Here is a 22,387-nt window from a genome sequence, read left to right as displayed (position 1 = left end):
ATCTAGCCCACGCTTAGCGCTGGATCCATCCTGACCCAAGCAGTGCTCTGGGAATTGAAGGGTTAATGCGTTTCAAAGTCACCTTCCCAGTGAAACATGCTCATTCCCACTCCCAGCCAGACACCTCCCCAAAAAGCCCTTATGTAAGAGACTTGCACAATTAATAGCTCTTCTCGGTGGTGCTTTGCTGGAGATGGATTGGACGTGAACTGCTCTCTGTACTCCATGTAACTGTCAGAACTAATCCCGGCCACTGTTAATTCAGGGCGGAAATGGAACTTCATTTCTGCACCAGTCACTCTCTCTAACTGCTAAAAAGAAACCAATTAGCTCCCCGATGCAATTCATTTCAGACTGGACTGGAGAGAATCCCCCAGCCACCCCTTGCGTTCCTGACCACCCCTGAGGTCCCTGCTCTCTGCAGAACAGCCCGGGGATTCTCTGGAGCATTGCATCCTGACCCAGTCCTAGGGTGATAGGAGTCTCTGGCAGATTGTGGGAAGGGGTCAAGAAATAAATAAGGATGCTGGCTGTTTAAGATGATCTAGGTCAGTTCTGCAAACTAGATGCCAGTCTCCCACAGGGCTAGATCCTCAGAGGTGCTGGGGATTTTCAAGTCCCACTGAGATCGGTGGAAGCAGAGGATCCTCCATGTTTCACAAGATAAGGCTCTTAGGGTCTGATCTAAAGGCCATTAAAGATAATTGGAATCTGAAGCTCTTAGTCTCCCCTGCCACACAGAACCACAAGATGATCCCTTCCAGGGCAAATTGGGAGCACTGCTAAGCACCTAGCGCAGCGCTTAACAGCTACTTTCCCCACCCAAGCAGATTGAATATTATGCTGCTGGCGGGCAGCAGCGAGGGTGTCCATTAACCAGCAGGGAAAAGGCCAATATGTGGTTACATAAGCGCCTCGTTCTTTCCAAGAGAGGGAGGAGGAGGAAAAATAAGATGGTACATTTTCATTGCGTCTTTCATCCCAAAGGGTCCCAGAGCGCTTTGCTGGCATGCTATATACTGGAATCAGGCCGCTCACTGTCAAGCAGCGGCCATCTCCAAGGGAAAGTAACATGAACAGAGTTGTCCAAACAAACTGCTTTTATCCCCAAAGGAAACTGTGCTTCCAAATTCAGTGCCTTAAGCAGCTGCCTGCAGCAGGCTCCTCTGGAAGGAAAGTGAAAGAACCATTAATGTCATATAATCCCCAGGCTATTTCACCTCCACTAAACCATATAGAAGAGAAGCTAGGGGTGACTTTCTACATCACCCCATCCATCTTAAGGCAGAACTACATGTTGGTGTCAGTGGGGATTTCTGCTAAAAAAGGGATGGCATGATCCGGCCCTAACTATTTAAAACCTAGGCAAAAGCAGCATGAGTGGAGAGTGTGCCGATGAACACCCACGCTAACTCTGGACTCGTTGTCAGGGTAAAAACCTTAGGTGAGATCCTCAGCGGGTGCACATCAGCATAGATCCATCGGCTTAATGCAGCTGTGCTGATTTGATTCACATGAAACAAGAATCTGAGCCTTGGTATTTAAAAAAAATCCAGTGCTCGTGGTCTCTCCACTCGCACTCTAGAGTATATATTTTATTCTTTCAGTTTCAGTCACTAGCTTCTCACCACCCATGCTGTTTGTTTGATTTTGCATTTCCCTCAGGATGGGAAGCAAAACTAGGTTGGTCAGTTTCCCTTTCTGTTTATAGTCAGTTTCACTTGCCATTTAATCCCCCCATCCCTCTGCCCTGCGGTTTCCAAGGCAGAAGGGAAATAATTCAATTGTAAAACAAACAAAAATGTTATGAGTGAAATTAAAAAATGGAAACTGATTGGTTCTTTTCCTATTAGGATATTTTTACTCCCTCCCACCTGGCATCCCTACCCCATCCCTTTCTTAAAGACAAATCTTCAATTCTGGATTTACGCGAGGTGATTGTGATCCTCCAGGAAAGCAGAGGTTTTCTTACCTTCGCTTTTGGAGAAACGAAGAATCTAGCACATTGTGCTCCATCCTTTCTGCTGGTTCCAGTGGCCTTCACTGAAGTGTGTCCGTGAACTCTTTGTCCCCACGCAAGAATCTCTAGGATGCCAGGACGGCTGCCAAGCTTCACCTTGCTCTTGCCTCCAACAAATCAGGGTGGTTGTTATTTGCATTGCGACGGCACTCAAGGTCCTAATCAGACAGCAGGGCCCCGTCACGGTAGGCCATGTGTATGCAGGTAAGATGTGGGGTCTATCTTCAAATCCAGAGCAATAGGTACTTATCCTTTGTTCCCTTGTGAATTTTCCCCTAGAGATTCCCAACCCTTACCACGTGGCTCAGTACTGGCATCTCAGACTTTGTCTGACTGATAGGCTCCTTCCTATGCCTTTGTGAAGAGCTTCTATACTGGGCCTCGGAGCAATGTCACTGCCTGCTTTCTGTTTGTTGACATGTTCTCACTCACCTCGCAGATCCAGTCTTTGGATGGTAATAGCTGCCTACACTCCAGGGCAGCTTAGGAACTGCTCCTGAATGAGAGAAAGGGATCGTGGCTGATAGAACTGGAGAATGGCCTATTGATGGGGTACAACTGAGCTAAAAGATTGGGAACCCCACCGACAACGAGACCACTCTCTGGGCTCTGTGATACTTTCTCCTTGAATGGAAGGTTATTGGTTCTTCCATGGCGTGTTTTATCCATAGATCTCAAAGCATTTTACAATCAATTAGTATTATTCCCATTTTATAGAAGGGGAAATTGAGGCACAGAGAAGTGAAGTGACTTGCCCAAGGTCAGTCAGCCAACCAGTAGCAGAGCCAGGAACAGAACCCAGGTCTCAGTACCAGTCCAGTGTCCTATCCACTGGATAATACTGCCTCTCCTATGATAAAAAGAAACAAAAGGGAGAGCTTAGATACATGTTATGAACAAAATTCTCCATCTTCATTTAATGCACATTTAAGAGATAAGAAAATACAGTTTCAAATATAGGCACCATTTTACAGATGATACAGTTTCGATGGACATAATTATTACAGCAGCATTTGATCCACTTCCAGTAATTCACAGGCAGGACTCAGAGTTTAACACAAGGAGAGAGATTTTTCCTCCATTGTCTGAAACTAGTGCAATGTAGTTCGGGTGTAGACAACATGGTGATGCCACACAAAGTTCATGGGGTATTGGTTGTAGACAGAGGGGACCTAGGCATGCGACAGAGGTCATGTGTGAAAGGCTTTTGGGAAGAAATGTATTTAGAGGAGGGATGTGAAGGGGCAGGGAGAGGGAGGTTTGGCATCTATCAAACAGGAGGCCATTAAGCCACATCTGCTTCTGTCCAATAAAGCAGCAGTTTTTTAGGTTCCAAAGTTAGTGCTAGAGCAGCAGGCCCCGAGTTGGTTCCATGGTGAGTTCTAGACCAGAGGAGGGCCCAGTCCCTGGGCTCTATGGCAAACCCTAGATCAGTCAGGGCCTCTAGTCTTCATGGATTCTGGACCAGTGAGGCCTCCATGTCTCTAGATTCCATCATCAGTTGCATGATTTACACCCATCTTTCGCAGGCAGTTTTAAGCTGATTTAAAGTGAAACTACTATCTTCCTGGCATGTAAGATGCCGAACATCCATGTGGACGGACCAGCAATGTCTCTAAAGGCTGGAGACACAGAAAGGTGCCTCTGGAATCACTGAGTCACCAATGCCTTCCAGGAGATTATTCCACTGATCAAAATCTTCCTTCAGCTCTAAACGGGGAAGAGAGATGACAAGACGATTACTCCACTGCTGGCAAGGTTCAGTAAAATGCATTAAAATAGAGAGCCCCCTGGACCCATTAGCTGTGCTAGACAATGTCAGGAGACTGACGAGCATTATTACATGTGTGTAGATCTTCCTGTAGATCACGAGGCTAACCCACATCAATGTACTTGGCTTCGTCTTGCCAGAGGCAGATGAGGGACCTGTGATAAGCCCATTTTACAGGGCACTGTCATAACACAGCAGAGAGAGTCTGCAATTGCGGGGGTGGTGTTTGATTTTAAATGAGCCCTCACCCACTTCCCCCAGCCATCATCTAGCTTCCTCGTGGCTTGCCCAGACAGTAGGATGCTTCCAGAGGGGAGTCCCTCAGTTGGTTACATGTATGGTGTGGCCTAGGCAGTGGGCTTTGCAGACCCCTCTGTAAGATAATGCAGTATCATCATCATCACCCCCATTTACAGATGGGGAAACTGAGGCACAAATGGAGTGAATTGATTTGCCTCCCTTCACAAAGTGAGCAGCTTGCAGAGCCAGGGGTACTTTGCTTCTGGCCCCACACCAAGTCCATTAAACCAGGCGGCTTTGCTAAGGTTTTCACGGCAACTTCACAAAAACTCCTGGTGTTTGCCTTTAAATCTTGCACTAAACACTGGAGAAGGTACCTGCCTAAACAGACATAACACAGGCCACTACACCCTCTTTAAGCTTGTCAGAATCTTGGCTGGTCCCATCTATAAGGCAGGAAAGTGGCTCTCTCCAGAACACCATGCCCACACATTGGCTAGCATGGTCGCCGTCCAAGGGGGACAGAAATCCTTCTGCAAGCATCACCTCCTCCAAACGATCAGCTCCTTCTGGGCAAGAAGGCAAGAGCCTCAGCTCAGCCCTCTGGGTGGGCAGAGGGACCCACTGCACCAACGGAAAACATTGTGCTACCTAGCGCCATACCGAGGTGTTTCTGCAGGAAAGCCAGCGCCGCCCTGTTGGTGATGTCCAAGCCTGCGTATGGGTTCAGGGTGCCTCTGGTCTGGAACACTCTGTTCAGGAGATTCCCAGCCAGAAAAGTGAAGTCAGTCTGACTCTGATGTACAGATCCCCTGGAGAAGGGAGAAGGATGGGGATGAAGAGCAGTAGTTGACAATAGGGTCCTGCTGGCCTTACAGCCCTAGGCTGGGTCTACACTTTGTTTGGGAATCTCCCACTACTGGTGGAGACACAGCTGCAGATTGTGCACCAGGAACCATCTGACCCAGCTCACAATACAGCTAGACAGCATGGTGATAAATATGTCAGTAGCCACGTCAGCTCTGTCTTCACTAGTGATCCCATGGTCACTATCACCAAAGCAGTCACTGCTGGGAGACCTCGCCAAACCACCTAGGGTGAAATCCTGGCCCCAGGGGCGTCTTGCCATTGACTTGAATGGGGACAGGACTTCAACTCTAGTGTAGACAAGGCCTGAGTATGGCAATCCACTGCCCGCTCTGATTCAGCATTCAGTGAAATTTTTCACAGGCCCTATACATGCACACCCAGCTCTTTGTAACCACATAAGACAAGATCCCTGCCCGAAGAGCTGCCCATCTGGCTGAGACAAACACAACCTGCAAGTTAAAGGAAAGCCAAAGAAGGGAGCAGGTCCTGTCGGAGGGGAGATCAGTGTGGGGAAGCTGCTAACATTGTGGGTTGAGGAGGAATTTGAAGGGAGGTTTCTTGGTGCAAGAGAAAAGAGAGGCAAAGTGGGTAGCAAAAGGCAGAGAGCTGAAGATGGGAGAAGAGGGAGTCAGAGAGAGGCATTGGAGAGAGGCGAAGAAAAGATGGGATGAGCTGTCAGCAGAAGCAGGGCTCTGAAGGTGAGGACAAGGAGTCAAAGCAGATGCAGACAGAGCTTGCTGCACACTTGTGGGACAGTTAAACGTAGCACAGAACGAGCAGTGTTACGGGATTGTTAGCACACTGGTATAATAGTAACCCTTAGCTCGTACACAGCACTTTTCATCTAGATATGTCAAAGCACTTTAAAAGGGAAGATAAATATCACAATCCCCATTTTACAGATGGGGAAACTGAGGCAGAGAGAGGGGAAGTGACCTGTCTAAGGTCACCCAGCTTGTCAATAGCACAGCTGGGATTAGCACTCCTGGCTCCCAGATCCTTGCCCTACCACTGCACCACACTGCCCAGACACACAGTCCGGACTTACAGGATGGTTATGATCTTGGTCTGGCTGTTTCTGGAGCTTAGCCTCTTCATTTTGGCCACGCTTTCTGTGGTCTGGAATTTCTCAGTGTTGACAAAAAGCACCGGCTTGATCACCTTGGGGTAGAGAGCATTCTCCAAAGGGAACATCCAGGCATCGAGAGCAACGGCGCATCTGCAGCAGGACAGAAGACAACAGGTAACTCTGCTGGCATCAAAGGCCTTCTATTCCCATCTGGCCTGTTTCTATAAATGCATCCCCAGCTCCCAAGAGAGGAGAGTCCTTGCTGCAGGTTCCTCTGTTAGTTTCAAAACAGCATCTGATCAATACTCACTTAAAATGGGTCTCTTTAGCAAGAGCTAGCACTGCTGTCGCTCCTCCAAAAGAGTGGCCCATGACCGCCACTTTAGTCAAATCCACACAGTCCTGCAAAGAGGAGGAAAACTTTAAAGAAGCCAGTCCCCAAACCTCACTGCACAAAACTCCTGCTGGGGAAGTAGCGACCTCAGGAAAAGCCAGCTTGCTACAGAGACTACGAACTGCATTCACCAGGCGAGTAGATGTGATAGGGAGTAAGGGCAACTCAGGAGTGACCCATGAAGTTCCCACGTCAGTCTGAGGCATGGATGCATTATCCCCATTTTACAGATGAGGAAACTGAGGCACAGAGTGGGTAAGTGGTTTCCCTAAGGTTACACAGTAAGTCTATGGCACTGCTAGTAACAGAATCCAGGAGTTCTCAGCTCTCAGTCCTGTGCTTGTTCCAGACCTTGCTGCTTCTCTGATTTCGAGTCATCATTTAGCAGCGAGTTCCTATTACGTTCTGAGCCAACACCTTCCCTATTTCAGCAACAGGCAGATCCGATCAGCCGCGCTTGTAACAAGCGCCTGATCTTAGCCACATTCTTTGTCCTAAGGAGCCTTGGGACACAGCATTACTAGCTCCACTGTGTCCTGAAAACACACGAATATCTGGGTCAGCGTTTGGTAACACTTCAGTTGCCTGTCCTGCATGGCACAGAGGATCAGTGCAGTGTAGCAGGAACTGGTACTCTGATCACAGCAGTGGACATATTCAGACAGCACAACAGAGACAGTGGATGGAAGATAAAAGAACACTAAGGTCTCGTCTACACCTGAAATGCTACAGCAGCTGCGCTGCAGTGGAGACACTATCTACACCAACAGGAGGGGTTCTCCCATCGCTGTAGTGAATCCACCTCCCCGTGAGGAGGTAGCTAGGTTGATGGAAGAATTCTTCTGTCAGTCTAGCACTATCTACACTGGGGTTAGGTTGGCATAGGTGTGCATTTTTCACACCCCTGGAGATGTAGTGATGCCGTTGTACGTTTCCAGCACAGACCAGCCCTTAGAATTAATAAGCTAGTATACAATTCTGCCACAAGGGGCACCATAGTTCAAGTCCCCAAGCAGTAGATGCAGTTAGCGTTTGTAAGAGGCACCGTGCAAAGCCCTGGAATGGGAGGCTGAAGGGAAGAGAAGTACTTAGTCACTAAAGAACACCTTCTCTTGCCAGTCCAGGAGATGCACTGGTGGGCCTTGGAGGTATCTGTGTCCCCTAAAATATACATCGCCTGGCTCCCCTAAACTATATAAACAAAATATAAAGAGCGAGAAAAGAAAGAAGATGATAGTGAGAAGAAAGGAAAGAGAAAGATGCGGAGGAGATGGCAAGGATGCAGTAAAAGGGGACATAAAGAGAAAAGGGGAGGAAGGGGTAGAAAAAAGAAGAAAGCGGAGAAGGCAAAAGAGAAGATAAAAATGAGTGGGTGCAAGGGTGGGGGAGAACAAAAGGGAAAATTAATCAGGGGTTTAAAAGATGCTGGTTCTGCAAGTTCTGCCTCCACCCCTCCAATTCCAAGAGTGCAACCTGTAAGTTTCACAGAACCAGACCTGTTCTTGCCCGTAACAATGCCTGCAAGGGACAATGAAAGAAAGGTGTTGGGTAGAGGAGAAGCTGCTGCTATTACGGGGTAGGAGATCATATCAAAATAACTGGCCAGTTCTGAATGCAACCCTGGGTGGGATCCAGTGAATCCCTTCATGATCTGCCCTGCACAAAACAGTGTCTGCTACAAGTGAAGAGCTGGCTGGAAATACCTTCAGTGCAGACAGATCAAATTCTTTGTGGAAGACGTTGGTGACAGCTTTGCCCCTGTTGATGTCCTGCATTAGCCTAAGCCCTCGCACACACTCGTTTGCTCTTTGATGAACCTGTAACAAAAATGTCCATGGTTAATTCAATCTGTTCTTTCCTCCATACTGATCAAGCGTCAACACAGGAATGATGATAATATATCATAATAATCTGCTCTCTCAAAATGCCCTTTTTTCTAAGCACATCACAGTGATCTGCAAAGATTAATAAGTCTCATTACACCAAGTGAGGTCAGTCAGTATCATACCCCTTGCATGCACACACGGAAAAATGAAGGGCAGCATTTTCCTCTCACATACACCACTTTTACCTCTGTGTAACTCCACTGACTTCAGTAGGTTTATTTCTGATTTCCTGCTTTAAGTGAGTGCAAAATCAGGTCCTAAGAGACTTGCCCAAGGCCGCTTGGGGAGTTAGCGGCAGGAATAGAATCCAGGAGTCCCAACTCCCAGTCTCAGGCTTTAAACCACATTGCCTTTCTTGAATCACAGCGAACGTGGAGACAAAGAGGAAAACACAGACACTGCAGGGGGTTCCCAAGGGAAATCTCTATCCATTTATTGGAAAAGCTTCTTAAAATCCAGTTAATTTCATACCACAAACTGCTGAAGATAAACAAAACATTTCCACTACACGAATAAGTAAGTAGGGTACTCAGAGGACAGATAACATATTTTGTTCCACCATGGGCAAACCTACCAGCCAGAGGCCAATATGAAAGATGGAGTTGCTTCTCCCAAAGATGTCCTAATGTTTAATAAGAAACCCATTTCCCTGCACCCCTGACCCCCCAGCTGCTGGGAAGAGGGTGATCACTGGGATTCCTACCGAGGTGCTGTCTCCAGACCCTGCTCAAGGTGTAAGAGCTGCAAAAGATATTCTTAAATAATCTGATGAGGTTTTAACAGATTGGGTCACAGTGAGGATCTAACAGCTCACATTGCCATAGATCCCAGTGTGCCACCAAAAATACATGCACTGTGCAAATTGTATTGGCCCAATTGGCCAGTATTTACATCAGCCTCTGGCAAGTAGGTATTTTGAAGCTCTCCGAATACCCAACCTCCTTCAGGCTGTTGGAAGAGAGAAGTAGCTTGGAGAAGCTGGATCTGCTCCTCCTTCCCTTCCTCAGCATGCTGACTACCTCGAACAGTGTGAGTGGGCGTATCTCCATGACACTACACTACCCTCCATGTCAGTGGCATACTGAGAGGGGGGCCATGCCCCTGGGCACCAATCTCGGAGGGGCACTGGCCAGGCCCTCTTCAGAGGAGCTGTCCTCTGCTGTCGCAGGCGGCGAGAGGCCACCGGGCTTGAACACCCCTGGCGGCTGCGTCGGCCACAGCTCAGGCCTGCCAGCAGCTGAGGGCTCCCGCTGCGGGGCGAGCAAATGTCCTCCCGGCCCTTTTGCCCCCGCACTGGGCGCAAGGAAGAGCCGTGGGGATCCCGGCCACGCAGGAGACGGGCAGCCAAAGGCGGGGCTCCGGGACAGAGCCCATCATGCCCCCCGCATGCCAGGTGGCCCCCTCATACTTATATTTGTGTACCCCTCCCCCATCAGCTGCAGCTCCCCGTGGGAGGGGGTCTGCGGGCCCGTTTCCCGCTCTCCTCCACTTGCTGCCCCATAGCGGGGTGCTGCCACCGCCACCGACGGTGGGGGGGGGGGGGGCAGAAGGAAATGTAAGTATTGGTCCCTAGGTGCCGGAGACCCCTGGTATCCCCCTGCTCCATATCTGGATCTTCCTCTCTCCTGAATAAATTCAGTGCCAGTCTCTGCTGTTGCAGCAGAGTGAAACTGAGCTGGTTTTTGAGACTTTCAGGGCTGTCCAAAGGGTTATAACAGCAACAAAACTGACCAGGGTCTTTGTCAGTTTCACTCTGCTGCTGTTCGAGCTGCAGCAGAAGCACTGGAGTGAGGAAGAAAGCTTTATATTGGGGTCACATGTGAAAGTGTTCTCCACTTGCAGAAGGGGAAAGAATTTATTTAGCATGCATGTTTAAAGGGCCCCCATCAACTTTAAAACAAAATAAAACATAAAAATCTATCTAAACTTAGTTAAAAACTTGTTGTTCCAAGTAAAACCAAAGATTCGTATAACTGAGATGTGGCGGACGGGATTTATTGCGTGTTGTTTTCCCCCCAGTTTGTTTATTCTGGGCATTGGATATCTCAGCTCATGGTTTTCCATGTAGTTAGTTCCATGCTGCCCCTGTCTATGTGGATTTTTCTGCAGTGACAAAGGACAGAAGAACATTTAAATCAAATAGAAAAACATGATTTTAAAACCACAAACATTGGCAGGGAAGTCAGGGGCAGCACCGGAAAATACATGTAATCCAGTTTTAAAAAAATAGGCTACATTTCAAGTTGCCATTGTCCTTTTAAACTGAGCAGAAATTGATAGTTTAGCCCTCACTTTCCTACTGGCCTGTGGTGAGCAGGCAATTGGATTTTTTATGCCCCGTTGAAAACAGCAATGGGAGAAATCTCATAAAAAGTTAGAGTCAGAGTGCAGATAAGCACTCGAAAGTTTGGAGGCTCATCTGAAGCTTAGCTCAGCCTCTCTAGGCTGCAGAACAGAGCTGGAAACAAGAACAGGTGCTCAAGAGTGTTCAGGTAATTTTCTGTTCCCAATGAGGCAGGAAATACAGCAAAAACAGCCGTGCTGCTTTCTGCCCAGCCCTGAACTCAGACACAAAGAGGCCTGTACAAGTGTGAAAGGCAAGCTAGTTAACCGAACAGTTCAGCATCTATAAAACAGGCTCAATTTTAGGTTCAGTTCCAGAAATGGAGAAAGGTACATGCAAGTCAAGAGGAGGAAGGTTATCCAAAACCATGGGCAGACCCGCATATTGCCTTTCCCCCATACTCTTCTGTGCTGTGGCAGGCTTCCCCCATCCTGAAGCAGAGAGTCTGGTTTGCTCTTGTGGTGGGTAAGAGGCCAGAAAACTTCCTCTTTGGCTCTCACGGCTTCCAAAGTGATGTGAACATAGAAAATGCTCATAAAACATAGTGCTCCTCCCTCAGCTGGAGGCTGTCTGCAGACTTCACTGCCTCCATTGCACTCTCTTTGCATTGTCCAGCTTTTCTTTGCAACCATGACTGCATTTCTTTTTTTAAATGAAAACAGAGATGCTGGCATCATCATGCGACTCTGGCAGCGGGGGACCTAGGCACATGCCCTTTGTGCATATGCCTTAAAATAGCCTGAACACAGGTGGGATGGATTTTGCCCCTCCCCAAATTAGTTTGGCCACCCCATCCTAAAAACAGCCTTTCCCTGCCTTCCAATCATACCTGCGGGTTTCGAAAATGAAATTCCTTCTGCCCTTCTCGGGCCCTTCGAAACGGGATCCACTCCTCCTGCAGCGCAGCCTCCAGGGAATCGGACTCCCCAGCCTCTACCTTGCAAAAGTAAGTAGCGCAGGCAGAATGGTCTCTGCAGGAACAAAAGGACAGTGAAATTAAATCACTGAGCAGCAGCCACGCATCGGAAACAGGAGGCATGCAAGGGAAAGGGGAATATTTAGCATTTGATTCAGTTTCTGTCCGATCTCCTCCCCGCTCCCCTTTCAAAGAGAAGATCAGACAATGCTCCTGAGGCCCAGCAGTATGATTCATATCAGGAGTCTCCTGAATTAATGATCAACCAGAAAAAAAAAATACTAGGGGCGATGGTGGGTGACTACCAGGAAAGAGGCTGCATCATGCTGCTCCGAAGGGGGTCGCCACGCACCTGTGTTCCAGCGCCATCACCAGAAACCCACGGGAGGCCATTTCCGCACAGACAGCGGAGTACACCGTCCTGGAAACACAAGGGTGCAAAGGGAAAGCAGAATAAGGGCTCAATCCTCTGATTCCCAGAGGTGCTGGGCACCTTCCTCCCCCACCAATGTCAATGGAAGTCCAAGGCACTCAGCACCTCCCGGAGTTGCTCTGCTCCTTACAGGAATGGGCCCTACACCAGTTTCGCTGCAAGTCTCCCCGTTGAAGTGAGAGAGTCATGAGACACAGACGTGGGAGCCAGGGACTCCTGGGTTGTAATCCCAGCTCCGACACTAACTTCACCTCTGGGACTTGGCAAAGTCACAATCGCCCCATTTTCAAAAGGTGCTGAGAACACACAGCTTCCATTGATGTCAGTGGGAGTGGCAGGTGCTCAGCACTTCTGACAGTCGAGGCACAAAGAGGCTGGTAGCTTGGTTTCCCCATCTGTAAAACGGGGAGACTACCACACAGAGGCTTTGTGAGGACAGGGGTAACGTTTGCAAAGTGCTTTAAAGACGAAAACTGCCAAATGTAAAGCCAGATGCAGAAACACAGCACGTGCAGAGGCTGAACGTTTGGAAAACTGCCTTGCCAGGAGATCTATTAGACTGTGAAATAGTCTCTAAGGGAAGTGGTGGAAGCCTCATTGCTTGAATCATTTAAAACTAGATTGGACAAAGCACTAGGAAATACACAGTATGGAACAAACTTCCACTGCCCAGCAGGCGGTGTGAGATCATCTAATAGGATTTTCCTGTCCCTAGCATCCACGTTTACATATGCAGAGCACATCTCGGTAAGCAGGGATGACTCAATACGTCTCGAGTAAGGCACTAAGCTATTGGCATGGTATTAAACATGGATCAACAGCCGACGTCAGTGGCTCTGACAGCTGAGATCATAGCGTCTCATCATACAAGAGCGGAGTCTTTATTGACAATGCCATGGCGTACCCTGGTCCTCGGGGCTTTTATAAGGATTTCCTGTGAGGGGAGGGAGGCTGTGATGGGACTCGGAGCCTTTAACCTCTAGATCATCTATTGGAATCCAGTGAAATGGGTCAAAGAGGACAATCATCTGCTCCCTATCTAGTGCAGAGATCTTGAGAGGGTGGGACACACCCCCCTGGGGGGGCATGGAGGAACGTTGCGGGGGGGCACAGGAGCCTCCACTGCACCACGGCTCCCAGGGGGGAAGCCCTGGGGCTGAAAGCGGGAAGCCCCCCCCACCCTGCTGTGAGCTCCCAGCGGGGAAGCCCCGCCGCCACAGCTCGGAAGCAACGCCACCCTGCCGCACCAGTCCTGGCCCCGCCTATGGCCCTGATCCCAGCCCCAGCTGAGGTGGGGGGGGCGAGAGGCATGGACAGGAGTAAGGGGGGCATGAGGTAAAAGGTTTGGGGTGTTCCGCTGGTCTAGCGTGAAACAAACTGGTGTGGGCTCTGTCCAGTGCCTTGTGGGAGGTGTTCACGCCACAAAAGCCATCATCGCAACTCACACCAGCTGACTCCCACCCTTGGCTGTCCAGGACAGAGGCTGAAGACGGAACTGGCCATGGAGATGGAGCGCTGCTCTTTTCCCTAGAAATGGTCCCTCTAAAACAGAGATAAGCCACCTTGGGCCAGATTCTCTGCTAATGTAAACGGGCAGAGCTTCTTTGCAATCAGTGGAGCTATGCTGATTTACACCAGCTGAGGATCTGGCCTGTTGGCCAAGCCACGTGGAGGCAGCTTGCTCTGCCCTGCTCCGTGCACAGAGAACTCCAGTCTCCAGGGCTGCAAGCCTGGCCAATGACAAGAGACCTACTGGGCGCGGGATCTGGGCAAGTCTCAGCCCGGGAGCTGGATACGTTTTAGCCAATCCCTGGGCAGAAATGACCAAAGTCCTGACCTCATCCTCTCAGCTTGTGCGCAATTAAACCGGCCCCTTGCTGACCGTGCAACACAGACTACAGCTCTAGCAGCATGACAGCAGAGGCAGCCTGAGATCCCTCTCCTCTTTCACCCGGGGCCAGGGGTGTGGGAAGTGAGGCCGGGACACTTACCGAAAGGCTCCCAGGCCATGGGAGAATATGATCAGCGGGTACCTGCTGCCACATGACTTAAAAGGCCCGTTCCAGCTCACTGGAACTCTGTAGGACCCTGCGGGAAGAAGTTACCGATGTGAGTGGAGCGAGCCCAGTTGTCATAAGGTGAAAGCTCTGACTCCTGCTTGTTATGTGATTAATGGGGTTTGCGGGGCAGCCCCCATGCTTTCATTTTTTTCTTGGGTTCTTCAGAACCTGACTCCCATTCTAGACTCGTGTAACCTACCCCGGGAACAGGAGATCAACTGGAAGAGGAGGAAACATCTTCCCAGGCCCTCGCAATTTTCTGTACACAGAAAACATTTCTAAGGCACCCTTCATTCCAAAGCACTTTATCACCCTGCTGAAATGCAGCCACTTCTGGGGAACAGGACAGAGGCCAAGCAGTACATAGCCTAGAAGAGGTGGGGGAGGGCAATTTTGGATGCCACGGCAAACGTCTACGCTAACGGAAAGTGCCAGGAGCTCCACTGTCCACACTGCTCTTGCCTTTGAACGTTTCCTTGGAAACTCCTGCATTCAGCAAGCTGCACAGTTTGCATTTTATCCGCTGATGGGATTTGAACCTGGGTGTTCCAGGGAGTCTAGTTAGTTCAAACGTGAGGCCTTAGTCTCTAAGCCGTCCCCTATGGTGTTATATTACCCAGTCCTCTCCCTTTCTTGCGGCCAACGCTGTAATCATGCTGCTTTGTTAGCTTAGACCATGCAACCACCCGCTTCCTCTGACTCTGGAGCTAAGGTGGCAGCTTGGGGCCATTTTCCTAGAACCCCACTAACAGGATGCTGCTATAACTGCTTCCATGCAGAGATCGATCTGAAGCCAGCAATCCTCTCACCAAAGGTCACACTGAGCACGGGGGTGCACCACTTCCTGTTCAGGTTGATGTAGTCGGCCAGCCCATGGCAGTACTCGTAGCGCGGGATCCAGAGAGGCTGCTCTGCCCCCTCCTGGGGAAGGCAGGGGTAAAACAACCGGAAGAAAAGCCCCTAAAGAAGAGAAGGGAGGATTGCGGCACAAATATCAGACACGTGATACACCCCGTCTCACCTAGATCTGGACAGACAGAGTCATAGGTGATAAGACCAGAAGAGGCCACTGTGATCATCTTGTCTGTCCTCCGGCATCCACCCTGCAACTCCTGCAGGCAACCCTTCCACACCCTCAACAGTGAGGTCAAACCAGGCGATCCTCATGTGCCTCTGTCTCAGCACCTGCTCTTTGGCTACATCCTGGCAACACTGGGGTGGGTGCATGCAGCTCCCAGAAGGCCGGGCCCGCTCCTCTCCTCACTCTGCCCGTTACAGGCAGAGGGATCGGCCCCAGCAGCACTGGAGCTGGGTGCGCACAGCCCCCGTTGGATAGAAGGTGGATGGGAGAAGGAACAGACGGAATGGAAAGGGGACATAACGGAGGAGTGTGGACGGAAACCGGAGAGAGTGGATGAGAGTGGGGAGGAAGGGAGAAAGAAAAGGAACAAATAATGGGAGGAGGAAATGGGTATTCTTCCTCTCAGGAGTTAGTGTCCCACCCTGCAGAACCGGGACCTAGAAAAACACAGGGCTGCCCCGCTGCCCCTTCTAGTTCTACAACGCCACACACCAGCCAACCCACCACTTTCTGCCTGCCCTGACCATCTTCTGTCTGCATTACTGCAGCCAGCTTCCTTGCTTGGTTCACGTCCTTCTCCAGGACTGTTTCCACGTTGCCCCTGATGCACGGAACAACCCCCCCGCGCATTCAAATCCATTCTGTTCCATGTTATTATAGTAAGGCAGTAGAACCACTATAGTCAAGGTTGAGAAGCTGACTGTAAGACAGGTATTCAGGGGGCTTACATTCCCAGCCCTTCCCGACTCCACTGTCCTTGTAGTATCAGCAAAGGCAGAGGATTTTTTATATCCAGTATATATACAAAATCCTAATGTTTTGCTGAAACTGATTCAAATTGTGCACTCGCTGGACAGCGCAGCCAGACAATCTTCTCAATGTGACCTTTGTGCTCCCTCCCACTGTCTGTTAAACCCACTTGTATAGCTGATCTTCCGATGAGACAGCTGGGGCTGTTGGGGCAGGGACTATGTTTTAATGTAGCTGTACAGCACCGGGCACATGGGGGTCCTGACCCTTGACTGGTGCCTCTGGGTGCTACTATAAAACAGATTAACAACAACATTTCTCGTTGGCATCACAGAAGTGAATTAAGTTCATTACTGCAATTTAAAAACACACCTCAAAGTAGCTCTGTCTACTGGTTTCCTAGCACGTCCTCTCTACTCTGCATCTCTCAGGCCTTGTTGCATTGGGAATGGGCCCAGATTCCAGCTGGGATGCAGCTCACAAGCAGAGACTAGGAAAGCTCTGATTTACAGCAGCTGAGCTTGCCCTCAGCTTGCCCTATGTTCCAGCCGGGGTTAGCTGGTGCAAATCCTAGCTTTCCTTCTCTGTGGTTGGGGTTTGCACAGATGCTGCTACATCCGTAGCTGGCCAGCAACTGCTGGAACTGGGACAAATTCCTAATGCATACAAGAACTCAGACTGAGAGCTCTGTGGTGCAAGGACACACGTCCACATCATGTACAGCACCAAGCACAGAGTCACACTTAGTAGATAATAACTGGAGACATTTGCAATGTCAACCTAACTAGTTTTAAGGTGCAGCTTGGTAAGTTTATGAAGGGGATGATATGACAGGATTGGTTGCTATAGCAGGGGATGAGACTCAGTGCCTCAGGAGATCCCTTCCAGTCTCTTAATCCTTTGTTCCAGTGTCCAGAAACAGAATTCAGTGTAAGGAGACACACAGAGAGTCCAGCCGAGTCAGCATGAAACGTGCAGCTATAAACTCCTTGCTCACATGCCTCCACCCAGCCAGTCTTCAGACTGACCGTGAGTCACACAGCAGGCAACCTCACTTGCCCTGCAGACTGCATTTACAGGACCTGCCGCATGATCAGTTCCAGCAGAACAAATCATCAAAGAATCAAATAGCTTGAAACACCGTTGCCCTCCTGCTTGCCGATCCTCTGTGTCACATTGGCACAGAGCGCTAATGAGGAGCACACCCCTGAGTCGCTAGCGGTGCTTATTACTGTACCTTCCGGTTGTAGCCCACCATCACGTCCGTGCAGCCCACTTGGTGAGGTCCTTTCCCATGGGGGAGCTGAAGCGACTGCACTCCCCCCATGCCTTCCTGAGCTGCTGCCAGCACCTGAAAAGGGACAAGGGAGGTTGCAGTGTTAGAGCTGTTTCACCCAACCCAACAGCTGGTGAAACAGAGACAGTTCATCTCGCTTCCTTCATCTGTTTCCTGTTGATCAAAACCACCAACCAATGGCTACCCCACTGGATTTTGAAAGCTGCAAAACATTGGCCGGTGATCTTAATCCTCAGGCAGAATGAGCCACTGAGCAAGATTTTACCAAGAAAGCCTGTGCCATGACCCAGCATGACCAGGGCAGTGAAAGGAAGCGGGTCTCTTGATTCTCAGAATTGTTATGAACAGAGGCAACATGAACTGATTGTTCCAGCAGGGCACTGGGAACCCGGACTCCAGGTTTTTGTTTCCAACTCAGTCACTGACTCGCTGTGTGAAGTCAGCTCAGTCATTTTCCTCTATAGAATCACAGGCCAGGATGGGATCTCGAGAGGTCATCTAGTCCAGTCCCCTGCACTTATGGCAGGACTAAGTGTTATCTAGACCATCCCTGACAGGTGTTTGTCTAACCTGCTCTTAAGAATCTCCAATGATGGAGATTCTACAACCTCCTGGGGCAATTTATTCCAGTGCTTAATGACCCTGACAGTTAGGAAGTTTTTCCTAATGTCCAACCTAAACCGCCCTTGCTGCAATCTAAGCCCATTGCTTCTTGTCCTATCCTCAGAGGTTAAGGAGAACAATTTTTCTCCATCCTCCTTGTAACAACCTGTTATGTACTTGAAAACTGTTATCATGTCCCCTCTAAGTCTTCTCTTCTCCAGGCTAAACAACCCCAATCGGTCGTGTTTTCTCAACCTTTAATCATTTTTGTTGCTCTTCTCTGGGCTTTCTCCAATTTGTCCACGTCTTTCCTGAAATGTGACACCCAGAACTGGACACAATACTCCAGCTGAGGCCTAATCAGTGCGGAGTAGAGCAGAAGAATTACTTCTCATGTCTTGATACAGCACTCCTGCTAAAGCATCCCGGAATGACGTTTGCTTTTTTTTGCAACAATGTTACATTGTTGACTCATATTTAGCTCGTGATACACGATAGCGCCCAGATCCCTTTCTGCAGTACTCTTTCCTAGGCAGTCATTTTCCATTTTGTATGTCTGTAACTGATTGTTCCTTCCTAAGTGGAGTACTTTGCATTTGTCCTTATTGAATTTCATATTATTTACTTCAGACCATTTCTCCAGTTTGTCCAGATCATTTTGAATTTTAATCCTATCCTCCAAAGCACTTGCAACCCCTCCCAGCTTGGTATCGTCTGCAAACATTTTAAGTGTACTCGCTATGCTATTATCTAAATCACTGATGAAGATATTGAACTGAACTGGACCCAGAACTGATCCCTAAGGACCCACTCAATATGTCCTTCCAGCTTGACCATGAACCACTGAAAACTACTCTCGGGGAACAGTTTTCCAACCAGTTATGCACCCCCTTATTATAGTTCCATCTAGGTTGTATTTCCCTAGTTTGTTTATGAGAAGATCATGCAAGACAGTACCAAAGTCTTACTAAAGTTTGATATATCACATCTACTACTTCCCTCCATCTACAAGGCTTGTTACCATGTCAAAGAAAACTATCAGGTTGGTTTGACACAATTTGTTCTTGACAAATCCATGCTGTTACTTAACACCTTATTATCTTCTAGGTGTTTGCAAATTGAGTGCTTAATTATTTGCTCCATTATCTTTAGAACATAAGAATGATCATGGTGGGTCAGACCAATGGTCCATCTAGCCCAGTATCCTGTCATCTGACAGTGGCCAATGCCAGGTGCTTCAGAGGGAATAAACAAAACAGGTAATCATCAAGTGATCTTTCCAGATACTGAAGTTAAATTGACTGGTCTGTAATTCCCTGGGTTGTCCTTATTTCCCTCTTTATAGATTGGCACCATATTTGCCCTTTTCCAGACCTCTGGCATCTCTCCTGTCTTCCATGACTTTTTTAAGATAATCGCTAATGGCTCAGATATCTCCTCAGACAGCTCCTTGAGTATTCTAGGATGTATTTCATCAGGTCCTGGTGACTTGAAGACATCTAACTTGTCTAAGTAATTTTTAACTTGTTCTTCCCTATTTTAGCCTCATATCTTACCTCATTTTCACTGGTGTTCACTATGTTAGACGTACAATCGCTACTAGCCTTTGAGGTGAAAACTGAAACAAAGAAGTCATTTAGCACTTCTACATTTTCTGTTATTGTTTCCCCTCCTCATTGAGTAACTGGTCAACCCTGTCCTTGGTCTTCCTTTGCTTCTAATGTATTTGTAGAATGTTTTCTTGTTACCCTTTATGTCTCTAGCTCAGGGGTGGGCAATAATTTTTGCAGAGGGGCCACTCCATGAATTCTAGTAAGTCTCACGGGCCTGGGCCACTGTGGCGTCTGGACATGTGACTGGAAGCAGGAAGTTCGGGAAGTGACCAGCCCAAGAAACTAAGCTGCCCGACGCACCAACTACCTTGGGAACTGGAGCATTGGGCAGCTTAGTGATTCTCAGCCGGTCACTTCCCGAACTGCCTGCTTCTGGTCATGTGACTGGAAGCTGGAAGTTTGGGTAGCGACTGGCCGAAAGCTGCCTGACACTCCAGCGTAACACTCCTGAATGGTGGGCCAGCAGGCTGGACAGAAAAGTTAGACAGGCCAGATCCAGCCTGCAGGCTGTATTTTGCCCACCCCTGCTCTAGCTAGTTTAATCTCATTTTGTGCCTTGGCCTTTCTAATTTTTTTATATTAATCTTTTGTAATTTGACCTGGTTTCCACTTTTTGTAGGAATCTTTTCTTGGGTTTCAGATCATTGAAGATCTCTTGGTTAAGCCAGGGTGGTCTCTTACCATACTTCCTATCTTTCCTATGCAGTGGGATTGTTTGCTCTTGTGCCGTTAATAATGTCTCTTTGAGAAACTGTGCTGTTTTCCCTCCTACCATTCCTTAGAATCATGAACTCTACCATTTCATGATCCCTTTCACCCAAGCTGCCTTGCACTTTCAAATTCTCAATCAGTTCCTCCCTATTTGTCAAAATCAAATCTAGAACAACCTCTCCCCTAATATTTTTCTCCACCTTCTGAAATAAAAAAATCCATGCTTCACTTTTACAAAGTGCTTTGAGATCCTCCAGTGAAAGGAAATGCAAGTGTGAAATAGCATTTATTTAATCCTAGAACGACAGAGATGGAAAACACTCCCATTCATTACTGTAGTATATAAGAGCCAGATTTTGAAAAATGTTTAGGCTCCTAAAGATGCAGACAGATACTAAGCAGGATTTACAAAGGTGACTAGGGCTCAGGTCCTCAAAGGAAATCAAAGTTACTGATTTCCCTGGGAGTAAGGTTCCTAAATACCTTTGAGGATCTGTGCCTGGGTGCCTTACTCACATTGGAGGTACTTTTGAAAATCCCACTAGGCACCTATCTGCATCTTTCAGCATCTGTTCCCAAGTGCTTCATCTAATGCAGCCCTCCATGGACCTGTGCACAAATGTTCCCTATAGTGTGTTTTCTAGCACTTTGTCCATTCACCAAGAAAAGAGGCTTCCATCAATTTCCTTGGGACACTGCTGCACTGGTTTCAAAGCTGCTTGTAACAACAGCTAACGTGTCAGCAGGATTTGGCCAGCATCCAGGGCCAGGCAATGCCCCGCTCTGAGCTGATCCCTTTCGTCACTCAGCCAAGCAGAGCTTGTGCAGCCTGGCAGCTCAGCAGCTCTTATGAAAGTGCTTCCTGCGGGAGTTTTAGATGCATCTTGAAACTGAACGTACAGAAAACATTACACCAACCAACGTCCTGCTCTGGCTGCTGTTTATGGGGCAGTTGCCTCCCGCACGCTTTTTAAAGACCAAGCTCACGCAATCCAGACATCTGTGATAAGCTAGCTAGGGCCACAGGGAGACAGCGGGAGCTGGCCCAGGACCAGAACAGGATGCAAAGGGTGACAAAGCGGGCTTGCTTTTATTTTTTTTTCCAACTGAGTGACATGAGTGAGCGTCACTCCCACTTACCCAAGAAGGGCAACGTCGGAGGGATAACGCTTGGCTCTTATATGCCAGGATCTCAGGGTGCTGAGCCCACACCCGCCTGCAAGGCAGGGAAATAGCTGTATCCCACTACTACAAGTGGGGAAACTGAGGCACCGAACGGGACAGTGACTTGCCCAAGGCCACCCAGAGAGCTGGAACTGGAACCACGGCGTGGCCACAGGCAGCCCCTCGACCCCTTTCCTCACTGCACCCCACTCCCCCCCCCCCAGACTCGCGCGCCCTGCCCCACTGGCTGCCCCTCCCCCCACCTGTGTCACCCTCCAGCCCGGCTCCTTGTCGCCCCTCCAGGCAACCTGCCCCACAGGCGGGGGTTGGAGCCGGCGCTGGGTTCCCCCCTTTCCCGGCCTGGCCCCTCCGCCGCCTTTGGGGGCTCAGCGAAGCCAGCAGGGGGCGCGCCTGGCCTGCGACGGACAGTTCAGGGGAGGGGGCGGAAGCCCCCTTCAGGGCCACCCGAGCGGGCTCCGCAACGCTAGTACCTACCTGACCTCCCGCCGCCAGCCGCCCGGAAAGACGCGAGATCCGCCCCCCGCTGCATCCTGGGACATGTAGTGTCATGGCCACACCCAGTGTGAAGGGTCCCCATGCTCAGCACTACAACTCCCAGAACTCCCCGCGGCCGGGACTTTTTGCCCAGCACTACAACTCCCAGAACCCCCCGCGGCCGGGACTCTGCCCAGCACTACAACTCCCAGAACCCCCCGCGGCCGGGACTTTCCCCCCAGAACTACAACTCCCAGAACCCCCCGCGGCCGGGACTTTCCCCCCAGAACTACAACTCCCAGAACTCCCCGCGGCCGGGACTTTGCCCCAGCACTACAACTCCCAGAACCCCCCGCGGCCCGGATGGTTTGTCTGTCTCCCAGCTCTGTTTCTGCTCCGGAGAGTCTCTCGCTGGCCTTTAACTGCCTCTCCTGATGTTCCCCATGGACTCCCCCCGGGGGCAGGGACTGTCCGTTAACGGGGTAGCCTGGGTTCTAGTCCCAGCTCTGCCAGAGGAGCTGGGTATGGCATCCCTCCCGCCCCTAGGCACGCAGGTCTCAGCTCCAGGGAGCTATTCATCCCCCAACTCCCAGGACTACAAATCCCCTGGACTGCAATGCCTAGAATTCATTGCTGCAGGCCCCTCTTTCCCTGCAGTGCTAATAAACTG

General features: G+C 49.5%; 1 protein-coding gene across 3 annotated transcripts; it reads right to left on the bottom strand.

The window, feature by feature from the left end:
* Window positions 1-2,904: 2,904 nt before the first annotated feature.
* Window positions 2,905-21,789, bottom strand: PAFAH2 (platelet activating factor acetylhydrolase 2). 3 transcript variants are annotated; one of them, XM_067543373.1, is made up of 12 exons: window positions 21,718-21,789; window positions 17,072-17,185; window positions 14,813-14,963; window positions 14,203-14,262; window positions 13,935-14,031; window positions 11,863-11,931; window positions 11,424-11,565; window positions 8,068-8,181; window positions 6,281-6,372; window positions 5,950-6,120; window positions 4,695-4,843; window positions 2,905-3,730 (listed from the first exon to the last, which is right to left on the bottom strand). In XM_067543373.1, the coding sequence occupies exons 2-12, from the start codon at window positions 17,159-17,161 to the stop codon at window positions 3,636-3,638; spliced, it is 1,230 nt and encodes a 409-aa protein (XP_067399474.1). In that variant the 5' UTR covers window positions 17,162-17,185; window positions 21,718-21,789; the 3' UTR covers window positions 2,905-3,635. The 3 variants fall into 3 exon arrangements, with proteins under 3 accessions (XP_067399474.1, XP_067399475.1, XP_067399476.1); XM_067543374.1 differs by lacking the exon at window positions 21,718-21,789 and adding an exon at window positions 21,199-21,221; XM_067543375.1 differs by lacking the exon at window positions 14,203-14,262.
* Between the last annotated feature and the right edge of the window lie 598 nt (window positions 21,790-22,387).

The sequence above is a fragment of the Emydura macquarii genome, unplaced genomic scaffold (assembly GCF_026122565.2).
Source record: "Emydura macquarii macquarii isolate MOO-44397 ecotype Brisbane River unplaced genomic scaffold, CSIRO-AGI_Emac_v2 contig_820, whole genome shotgun sequence".
Classification (NCBI taxonomy): domain Eukaryota; kingdom Metazoa; phylum Chordata; order Testudines; family Chelidae; genus Emydura; species Emydura macquarii.
This window is presented reverse-complemented; position numbering and strand designations above follow the sequence as displayed.